Source organism: Chaetura pelagica, unplaced genomic scaffold, assembly GCF_000747805.2.
Source record: "Chaetura pelagica isolate M959 unplaced genomic scaffold, ChaPel_1.0 scaffold403, whole genome shotgun sequence".
NCBI classification, from domain to species: Eukaryota; Metazoa; Chordata; class Aves; order Apodiformes; family Apodidae; genus Chaetura; species Chaetura pelagica.
This window is the reverse complement of record NW_009952568.1, coordinates 222,933-233,141: the sequence shown is the minus strand read 5'-3', so window position 1 is coordinate 233,141 and position 10,209 is coordinate 222,933. Positions and strand designations below refer to the sequence as shown.

At 45.5% G+C, this 10,209-nt stretch overlaps 1 protein-coding gene across 2 annotated transcripts in view; it reads right to left on the bottom strand.

The window, feature by feature from the left end:
* Positions 1-4,536: 4,536 nt before the first annotated feature.
* CNOT6L (CCR4-NOT transcription complex, subunit 6-like) overlaps positions 4,537-10,209 on the bottom strand; it is a 12,595-nt gene continuing 6,922 nt past the window's right edge. Inside the window, exons 7-11 of one of the 2 annotated variants that reach the window (XM_009993472.1) lie at positions 9,383-9,537; positions 7,743-7,898; positions 6,443-6,684; positions 5,166-5,368; positions 4,537-4,972 (exon numbers count right to left, since the gene is read on the bottom strand). In XM_009993472.1, coding sequence (XP_009991774.1) covers positions 4,760-4,972; positions 5,166-5,368; positions 6,443-6,684; positions 7,743-7,898; positions 9,383-9,537 — 969 coding nt within the window. In that variant the 3' untranslated portion in view covers positions 4,537-4,759. The remainder of the gene's footprint in view (positions 4,973-5,165; positions 5,369-6,442; positions 6,685-7,742; positions 7,899-9,382; positions 9,538-10,209) is intronic. The other variant, XM_009993473.1, reaches the window with a different exon arrangement.

Below are 10,209 nucleotides of genomic sequence, written 5' to 3'. Positions count from 1 at the left end.
CTGCTTATCACAAGATGCTTTTCCCCACTATGAGATGGAGACACTCAGAAGAACCTGAATCTCTTTGCATCGAGGGCTCCTTTCTTTTCTGGTCTCCTAACAAAACAGGTCTTGGGTCCCTTGGGTAAAACCCCTCCCAGATCAAGCATTTCAGCTCCTTTTGGGACCCAGGGAAGCTGGGCAGGTGTCAAATCCGTGCCCCTGCTGGAGCCCAAGTGAGCTTCAGCTGGCCTTGTATGCTGCTTCACTTCCTACCTGGCAGTCTGGGTTGTGAAGACTGCCCAGTAGAACATCTCAGCTCTGTGGGGACCAAGGACACTGACCTGCTGCTCTGTCACCTTGACAGCCTGATTTTAGTTGAACCAACAGCACGTCAGGTAAGGATGTGCTCAGATCAGCCCCATACAACAGCTCCTTCCCTGGGTTGGAACTGGGTCTTGGGCCTTCATTACCATGACAATAAAAATGCCAGCTGAGCACTCCTAACTACCTACCCAGCTGAGGTTGCTGGGGAGAGGACAACTACTCATTGCAACTGAGCTCCCTGTTAAACCACCACAAGTACCACATTTGTGTGGTATTTCTAAGGCAGGGTATTGCCTTGGGTAGGACTAGAAGACCTTTTGCTCCACCCTGCTATGCTGAGTTTGGTGCCAGAGGGAGGGTCTGGGTGCTAGAAGTTGAAAATGCCTCATGGAAACGAAGTAGCTACTGCTGGATTTCAATCTGGGTTTCAGATTCAGGCCTGGCTTCTGCTCCCTACCAAGAAAGGTGGGGATAATGTGCTCCCAGCCTGGGAATCCTCAAAGTGTTTCCCCAGCCTGTCTTCTAAATTAGCAGAGAAACTGAATTTTAAGAAGCTCTTTCAGATTCCTCCCCACCCTGAGGCACAAGCGACAGGAACCTCTGAGGTTTCCACTTCTCACTCAGCAGGTGGGCCCAGTGTCTCATCAGGCAGCCTCCAGAATTCCACTACTGGGAATTGGGTGGGAGCTGCAGATGCTCAGCATCTCTGTCAAGTGGGCCTCATGAGTTTGAGAGCCTGGGTTTAGGAGTCTCTGTAGAGTCAGTGAGGTGGGAGCCCATCATCAGCCACCCACAGCAGTACCCGAGGGCTGAAGCTCCCAGGACAGGTTTGAAAGCTGCACTAGGTGAGTGGCAGGTGGTTCAGAAAGGGTCAAGAGTCAAAGATTTTGGCTTTCTAGTCTAGAAACCACAGAACAGTGAGGACCTGGGGACTAAATGAGACCTTTTCTGAACGTGTCTGCAGACTGAACAGGACTGGCTTCCAACAGACAGGGAAAGCTTATGGATAAAGTGAAGTATTTTCCCAAGGGATGCTGGAAAGGGCCAACAAAGGCTTGTGAAGGAGGGAAATGGGAAGGACAGGTGGTCTCAGAGCCCATTGTGTCACACCTGGCTCTAGCCTGTGCTCCCCAAATGTTGACACTCCTTGCATTGAAAGAAGGAAACAAAAATCTTCAGCTCGATTGTACAAAATTCTCTTTTATATATATATACATATATACACACACACACACAAACCCCCATAACTAACAGGTTTACCATTTTCAATTTTAAAAAGTTGCTTCTAGAAGAGTGTTGGATATTTTTTTCCTCTGCTTGTTTTTCAGGCAGTGCAGTTGCTTAGAAGTTGACACCAGGCACTGGGTGGGTGGAAGTAAACCAAGTCAGTCAGGAGCAGTGCAGGACCCAAGAGCTTTATTCCTCAGTGCTTGGAACTGAGGGTCAGGGATGGAGAGAACTGATGGTTCCTGATCCATCTCTGGGATATTTTGCTCTGTGTTATTCCCTCTCCCCTTTCCCTCTTTTTCCCCTGGGAAGAAAGCACAATCCCCACACTGCTCCAAAAACAAAACCAGAAGAAAAACAGGGAGCCAGGCAGCAAAAGGTGGCTCAGCACATCCCCAGTTACATGCATTGACTGAACCATCAACACGACTCTTTTTTGTAGTTGTTTTTTTTTAAATCCAGAGGTTTTGTGCAACATCTGTTAAAATAACTTTGTGGGTGGTGTTTTTTTTTAAATCCCACAGCATCGTGGACGTTTGGAAGAAGCAGAGAAAAATCCAATGGAACACCTTCCTGCAACAGAACCCTTCAGTGGGTCAAAAACCAAAGTCAGTCCGACTGGAGCAGTTTTACAAGGGTTGCCAAGGTGGGGGGTGTTGGTTGGTTGGTTGTTTCCTTCATCCCCATCCTCTCCATGTCCCGTCCCCCCCCCCATATTACAAAAGATTGTTGTTGGTTTTCATTTTTATTAACAAACGGGCTCCTCTGCAGTTTCATAGACAATCATAGGTGACTTTGAAATTCCATTTTATACAAACATCTCAAAAAATAATAGTAATCATAATATTGGGAGTGAAGTATGGTAGGAAATATTGCTCACGTTAACATGCGTGTAGGCAAAGGAGGAGAAGGGTTTGGTAGTGCACAACTCCAGAGCAGAGCAACGCCCCCCCCTCCAAAAACAATACAGCAGCTGATGACAGAAAGATAATGTCCACAAAATTAAGTTTTTCATGCTATTCTACTTTCCAGTACTGTGCTCTCAGATCCCTTTCACAATTGATCCGCAACGGCCGGGTGCCCGACGCTGAGGTATATTAAAAAAGGGATACCTGCACCTAGAGGAAAATCCACCTTTACAAAGGGCTTATTTTTAACAATCTTGGGGTTTTTTGGTTGGTTGGAGGTTTGTTTTTTTTTTCTGGTGCTGCATGAAGCAACTGTTGGCCAGGAATTGTTACCTGGTGCCCCTGCCAATTGGTTGTAGACAATAGGTGACGCCTCAATTTTTTTAGGCACTTCTTTTAAAAAGGGAGTGGTTGTTTCCTTGAACTGATTCCTTTTTGCTTTCTGTCCCACACCACCCCCTCCCCAGCCCCCAACAAAAGTCAGGGAATAGTTTCTACTCCAGATCCAATTGATTTTTATTTCTTTTGTATTTCTTCCTCCCCCCCGAATAATTTCCTATGTATAAAACGACAAAGGAAACGTTGAATCAAAGAGCAGAGGAACAACCTGACTGAGCAGTTTTGCAAGACAGAAGATGGCTCCTTAGTTCTTACAACTAATTTCACCATTTAAATTTGACTCTTCTTTTTTTTTTTTTCTTTTTTTTAAGCATACGAATGAGACATAAATATAGCTTAGCAATCTGTTTAAAAATTTCAGTCATAAAATGGAAAATTTGTTCTCATTTATTAAAAATATCACATTTTGAGACTAGAAACAGTAAAGTGCATGAAAAGTTTAAAATAGAAATCCAAGAAAAAAATCTTATAGCAGCAAAAAAGCAGAATAAAGAAAAACTTAAAAACACAGACACAACCTTTTCCTATCACTGTGCCATATTTTTTTAAACATGAAGCAGCCAACCAAGTTTTCAGAAAATTGCATTTTGTTTAATGCCTCTTGAGGCACAAGGTTTGGAACTGGCCACCTAGAGCATAAAAAGGGACACACAAAAAAAGAAGATTTCCAACACATCCAGAGAGAATGAACAGTTGGGAATGAACCAGCAGCTTTAGAATTCAACCCTGACTGACAAGAGAAAAGAGAGATTGTTTTTTAAAAAGTGGGATGGTTATTTGGCAACTAGAGTCAGGAACAATAATCCCAGGCATGTTTATGGCTCCTGAATGAAACAAAACATGCCAAGAGCTGCTCTGCCAGCCCTTTGGAAGCAGAAGGAAGATTCCACTTCTAGGGGCTTTTTCCTGTACCCTGTGCTTAAGCATTTAATCCCAAGTTTCCCATCTTGGGAAACAGGAACCTAGGATGGATTTGCAACTTCTTTACTTGCCCAGGGCCCAAGCGTTTGCGGCGGCTCGTTCTGCCAAGTGCCATTTCCTTCCATTCCTACATCCTGCTCTCAAACTGAGTCACCCTGCCTTGCCCAAGCAGAGAGGCAGCTCCGCTCCACCGTGGTCCTTTGGATCCCTGAGGATCCAGAAAGGAAGGTCCTTTAGATCCCTCAGGATCCAGAGAGGACTGAGAGCTCTGAAGAAGGTCCCTGGGGTGTCTGCTGAGCAAGCAACCTGTAGGCAGCGTTCAACACTCACCTGCAAAGCCCTGGGAGCTTTGCTGGATGTGTCAGTGTGAATGAAATGGTATCAGGAGAATTTAGACCTGCAGTTTCCTCAGAGATATTAACTCATCTTTGGTTTCCTAATACTAGTTAAGACAAGGGGCAGGGCCATGCTACTAATTGTTTATAGTCAGGTATTAAGTGCTCCGCTAATGTGCAAAATGTTTTTTGGGTGCAGAGTTCAGTCCCTCTTTTGGGTTCAAACAAACAGGATTTCTAATCTTCTTCCTGCAAACCAAGCCCTTCTATTTTTTTGTTTTTCTTTCTCCTAAAAAGTTGGCTCATTTTGCCACGTTCTGGAAAAAAAGCATCATCTTGAAATATGTTAATAAGCAAGTTTTGAATCTCATTTGTCTGTCTCTAAGTGCAGCTTTCTACTGAAAATAAAAAGTTTGCCAGTTTTGTTTTTTTTAAATAATATTAAATTAAAAACCTGGAAAGGGAATAATACTTTGGTTCCAGCCCTAGTGCCAAATGATACCAATATGCACCAAAAATGTGCAAAATCTCTTATCAAACACGTAAGAAAAGGAGCTTGGAGAAGCAGCTTAAGGTTGGCCATACTTCACTCCTCTATAATTCGATTTACAACTGTACAGGTCCATGACAACAGGTCCTTGCCTTCTGAGGGACAAGGTGCCACTACCTCCTGTTAGGCAAGTGCACCCCGTTGACAAGAGGCAGGAGCGGAGGATGGAGTTCGAGTTGTGTTAACAGTGAGAAGTGGTCGGAAGGGATGTGAGGGTGTGGACACCCAGTGATGTTGTTGTCAACCAGCCACTGAGGGTCCAAAGGCCCCAGGACACCAAGCACGTTCATGTGAGTGTTGGAATAGAAAATGTAGTCAATCACACCCTAGGGAGAAAGAGAAACACAACAGTGAGAACAGACCTCGCTTCCGGCCACCGCAGAGTGTTCGGCCAGCGGAGAAACCGGTGGTGAAGCCCTTACGGGAGCAAAAAGACAGCCAGCCAACACTCAGAGCATTAAGACAGCATCCTGGGGAGACCAGGCCAACATCAGCCACTTCAGAAAAATCGCTGCTTACTTTGAAATCAAAAGTGTAATTGGTGTAAGGCATCAGGTTGTTTTCGTAGGCGCTCTTGAGCTGGAAGCCGTGCGTGATCCTTCCCTCCGAGGCCCCGTTCTTGCCGTTGCCGCTGAAGTTCATCAGACACTCGTTGTAACGCAGCTCCTTGAAGTCCTTGTGGTTGTCAGCCACAATGCCATTGCTTAAGTATTCCACCACACCTGTGTGCAAAGGAAAGGATGCAGGACGTTGCCTGAGAAGAGAGGAATGTTGGCCTCAGAGTGAAAAACCACTGCAGCAACCCTGGGAGATAAGGAAAGAGCTTTCCACCTGAGGGGACATCTCCTGTTGACCTGTCCATGTCTGAGCCAGGTACACCCTTCTGGGACACAACTGGGGCTCTCCAGCCATTCTGACACTGTTTCTGGAGGATGACAGCAGACCCAGAGTGCTGGTACTGGAGGAGCCAGGTGAGGGGGTGCCAGAGAGGCAGCCTTCCTGTGGTACCTGATCTTTCCATTTCAAATATTGTGATTACTAAAGCCAACGTGTCTCCTTAGAGACATCTTGCACCAGAAACTCACATCTTTCCTACTTAAGGCTGCTCAAGCCACAGGTATTTATTTAATGATCCCTTAGATCCCTTAGTTCTTTTCTACAGCTTTGTAGGTGCAACCTACAACCTTCATAGCATCTGCTCTGGAGACAGGCTGAGGGAGGGGGGCTGTTCAGCCTGGAGAAGAGAAGGCTCCAGGGAGACCTTAGAGCACCTTCCAGTGCCTGAAGGGGCTCCAGGAAAGCTGGGGAGGGGCTTTTCACCAGAGAGAGGAGTGATAGGACAAGGGGTGATGGTTTTAAACTGAAAGAGGGGAGATTTAGGTTAGACATTAGGAAGAAATTCTTCACCATGAGGGTAGGAAGGCGCTGGAATAGGTTGCCCAGGGAGGTTGTGGCTGCCCCCTCCCCAGAGGTGTCCAAGGCCAGGCTGGATGAGGCTTGTGCAGTCTGGTCTAGTGGGAAGGTTGGAACCTGATGATCTCTGAGGTCCCTTCCAGCCTTAACCACACTATGATGTTATGAACCAGCTTTTCTGGAGCACGCAACTGATCACAAGGAGTCTGCTCAGCTGGAGGACGTGCATTCTCTTCAGCCAGCTTTCCAAAGGCAGCTGTTACTAAAGAGCTTTCTTCCATACCTCCCCAGGAAAGTGCAAACAGCCCCACCACCCTTGAAGGAGAAGAGGATTCAAACATTCTAAAAAAGTAAGATAAAAATTAAGCCAAAACCAGTCTTACCTGAATCAGGCAACGAGTTGAGATCTGCACACAGCACCAGAGGGATAGAGTTAGGATCTGCTGTTGGGCTCCCGGGCCTGCTGGAGGCTTTCTCAAGGATATTCTTCAGTTCCGAGACAAACATCATAGTCTGAATGAGTTTCACATCTGAGTATTCAGGGTCCCAGTGCATGTGGGCATTGGCCACAATCAGCAGCTGCTTGTCCACATGAAGCGATTTCATACCTTGATAAAAAGACATTCTGATCAGTGAGAGGCTGATTGTGTCACCCCCCGTGTTCACATTCAGGGTTTAGCTGTGAAGGACTCCAGGTCAGATGCACTTTCATTGCTGGGAAAAAAGGCATGACCTGAACTCCTCCTCAATCAGCAGTGTTTCCATAATATTAGGTGACTAAATCTCTTAAATATAGGAAAGTAAAAGCCACCAGCATAACCTGATCCTGTTACAGCTGCGTTCCTTCTCTACTGCTCAACGCGGTCACCACTTGACCTGAACCACTTTTCAATACTGAAGGCCCAAGGGAGTTTCCTGACTCTCAGCTGCTACAGTACAGCAAGTTGTTCCCTCGGGAAAACAACTCCAACCTGCTTAAATGAATGCAGTATGAACCTGGCTGCTGCCAAACACTGTAGCTGTTTTTACTGTTTATTTGAGAAACTACTCTGGAAGATGGGGCAGAAAGCCACAGGCAGCTCCTTCCAGCCCTGCAGTTGGGACTTTCTTCTCCTTTGAAGGGCTGGAAACAAATCTGGACAGGCAGACAGAGCAGGGTGGCAGTTTTCAGTAAGTTGAAGCTGCCTGTTGCATTTGATCAAACTTAATGAAAATGTAAGTCAATCAAGTGGCATGGAAAGATACTTGATAATCTCATTCTTCCCCATCAGTACATTAGCACTGTCATCTGATCACTGGGGCAGGATGGAAGGATTCCACCAAGGGGGGAGGGGGGGAAAAGAGTTGGAAATAGAAGTTGAACATTGCTGACAACTATTGGTAAGAGCATTTGCATGTAAACACTCTGACCTTGGAAAAGCTTAATTCTTCAAGAAGAATTTAACAGAGTAAATAATCAGGGACAAAAGCTTGAAAGCAGAAAGCTGAGTGCTGGGCATCTGGCAGAGCAGATCATGTCACCTATGTCCTGTCCCAGCTAGTGTTTCTCAGGTTAGCCCATGGAAAAGCACTGGCTCATCTCCAAGTACTTGGTTACCATCACCAGTGGCACTAATATTCTCCAGAGCATAACTCATGGCTTGAGGTGGAACTGAATCATCAAAGAGAGACCCAGGGTCATACTCACTTGCTCCAAAGAGTTCCTTGTGCACCTCTAACACCACAGCAACTCCGATGTTGTCCTTGGTCATCACGCGGTTCAACATGGCTTCTGAGCCTTCAGAGTTGGCCATGGCCACTTGGTTGAACTCCACTGTGTGCTTCTGCACCAGTGTGAACCTGAGCAAACACAGAGAACTGGCTGTGAGCAGGGGGGATCTGCAGCTGTGGGAACAGCTGTGGGTTCTCTCTGCCCTCCAGCCTGCCCCATCCAAGGAGAGAACCTGCAGGACAGGGTGAGGCACGTTGCTTCTGTCCTCTCTCTTTTTAGAAGTAAAAACAGTTCTAAAAAGTATTCCCCCCAGTGAGGACAGAGCTGTTGATCTGGCAAGGGAGATACTCTCAGGGGCTCAAAGATGTATCTCAAAGATACACTGGAGCTTAAAAAGTGGTTACTTGTTTCAGTGTACCACTCTGAGAGGACTACTGAGAGCAACACTCAGAGGTTATCATAGTTCCTCAGGAGTTCTAAGGCAAAAAATTAAGATGAGATGGTGGTTAAAGGCTTGCCTGTTACTTTGGGCAAATGCATTTTAAAAAGGCAGCTTCTTTCAAACCACTAGCTACCACCATTAGTTTTGTGAAATTGGTTCTTCAGTCCTTTCCAGCCTTAGGATGCCTGAAAGCTCTTTGCTTCAGGACAAACCTGGTCTAGTGGGAAGTGTCTCTGCCCATGCAGGAGGTTGGAACTAGATGATCTCGAAGTTCCCTTCCAACCCAAACCAGTCAGTGACTCTACTGAAAAGGATTTTTTTGTTTTGTCCTTGTTTTTCTGGTTTTTAACTGAAGCAGAATAACCAGTTCTGTCTATATCCCCGATACTATCAAGGTTTCAAGGTTTGAAAAACATCAGTTGTTTGTTTTCATAGACCTCCTCTATTCAAAACCAGTGGAGTTGTTTTTTATACATGATCTGAAAGGTGTTGATTTTGTTTCTGGCAGCAATGAAAACTCTGAGAGGGAGCTAAAGTTCTGCAAAATGACCATTCTAATTCCTGAAAACTGTTTTGAGGGATACTCAGTGTGGTGCCACCCATGAGCAGTTTACACAAATGAGAAGTGTAAGAAGCACCTCTCCTCTCTTCCCAAGAGTTTAATGCTTTCAGTCTAGCAGAACTTTTTGAATCAGGTATTCACAATGCAAGCTTTAGATGCCTAAAAGCAGAGAATATTGGGATCATTTGGCAGTAATAGCTCTTTTAAGCCCTGAAGATTTAATACCCAAAGCAGAGCTTACAGATCTTGAAAGGTAAATCTTAACAGGGGTGAAACTTGGGTCAAACAAGGGAAAAGTTTGTGGAGGGCGAGGTATTTGTTAGATCTGCCCAAAAATGTGCACATGAAGCACCTAAGCTTTTTTTCCTACTTGCTCTCCTGCAACTTCCATGGTTCTGAAGAGACTTATTTGTGCCCAGGGTGAAAGGAACCAAAGGACTCTGTCACAAACTGAGCAGCAAAAGGGAAGGGAGGATCATTCTTTGTAGTGAACTTTAACTTTTGCTTTATAGCTCAGTTCATTGGTTACCATGTTACCCAAGAAAGGAAAGCTGACAGGCCTAAATCAAGCTGGTTTTAACCTATTTTTAAAAAAAGCTGCTTCTTACTTTTCAGTTTTGAAGAATATTGCACAGCCATCCACGTGCTTTTTCTCCTGCTCAGACATGATTTTGGCACGCGACTTTGGAGAAAAGAATCCATCGTATCCTCGTTCTTTCAAGGCTGGCAGAAAAAGGGTGAAGTATTGCTCTGTTTCCACTTCCTGGAATGGAATACACAGACCTTGGGCTGACAAAGTCAAGTACACCCTTTCCTGTGGCTGTACAGCCCCTTGGGCCTGCCTTGGCTTGCAGTCTGCAGCTCTCACCCCAGTGAAAAGCTTCTGTTGGCACTACTCCTGGCACTTCCTAGATTTAACGGACTGCTGGAAACAGATTTGCATTCCTGGATATCCTGGAATTCCCCCAAAAGGGAAAGTGACAGGTGTACTTGGAACAGCAATAGGTTACACCTGGTATTTTTGACCTCTCAATGTGGGTACCCTCCTGGGTTAAAACTTGTGAGAGGTTCAGAAGGTATCCAGCAACAACCAACGGTTCATCTGGAGAGCTCTTTCCCACAAGGCTGTTCCGTAATGATATGTTTTCTTTCTAGTAACATTTGGTATCCAAGAGGGTTCCCGAGGTTGAACACTCAAGGTTTTCAGGGCAAGGTAACTACTCTCTTTTTGTGCCAGATTTTTGCCTACCAGAACTTGGTTAGAAACTGAAGTCAGTTTGAAACCAGATGCATCCAACTGTTCTACGTGCTGGCGACGATTTTACACCAACACAGGGTACAGGTACCAATGGCCATATTTACTTTTGACCAGGAGAGTCCCCTTGTTTGCCAGTGACAGTATTTTGGGGATCTTATCTTCTATACCAAGCAGGAA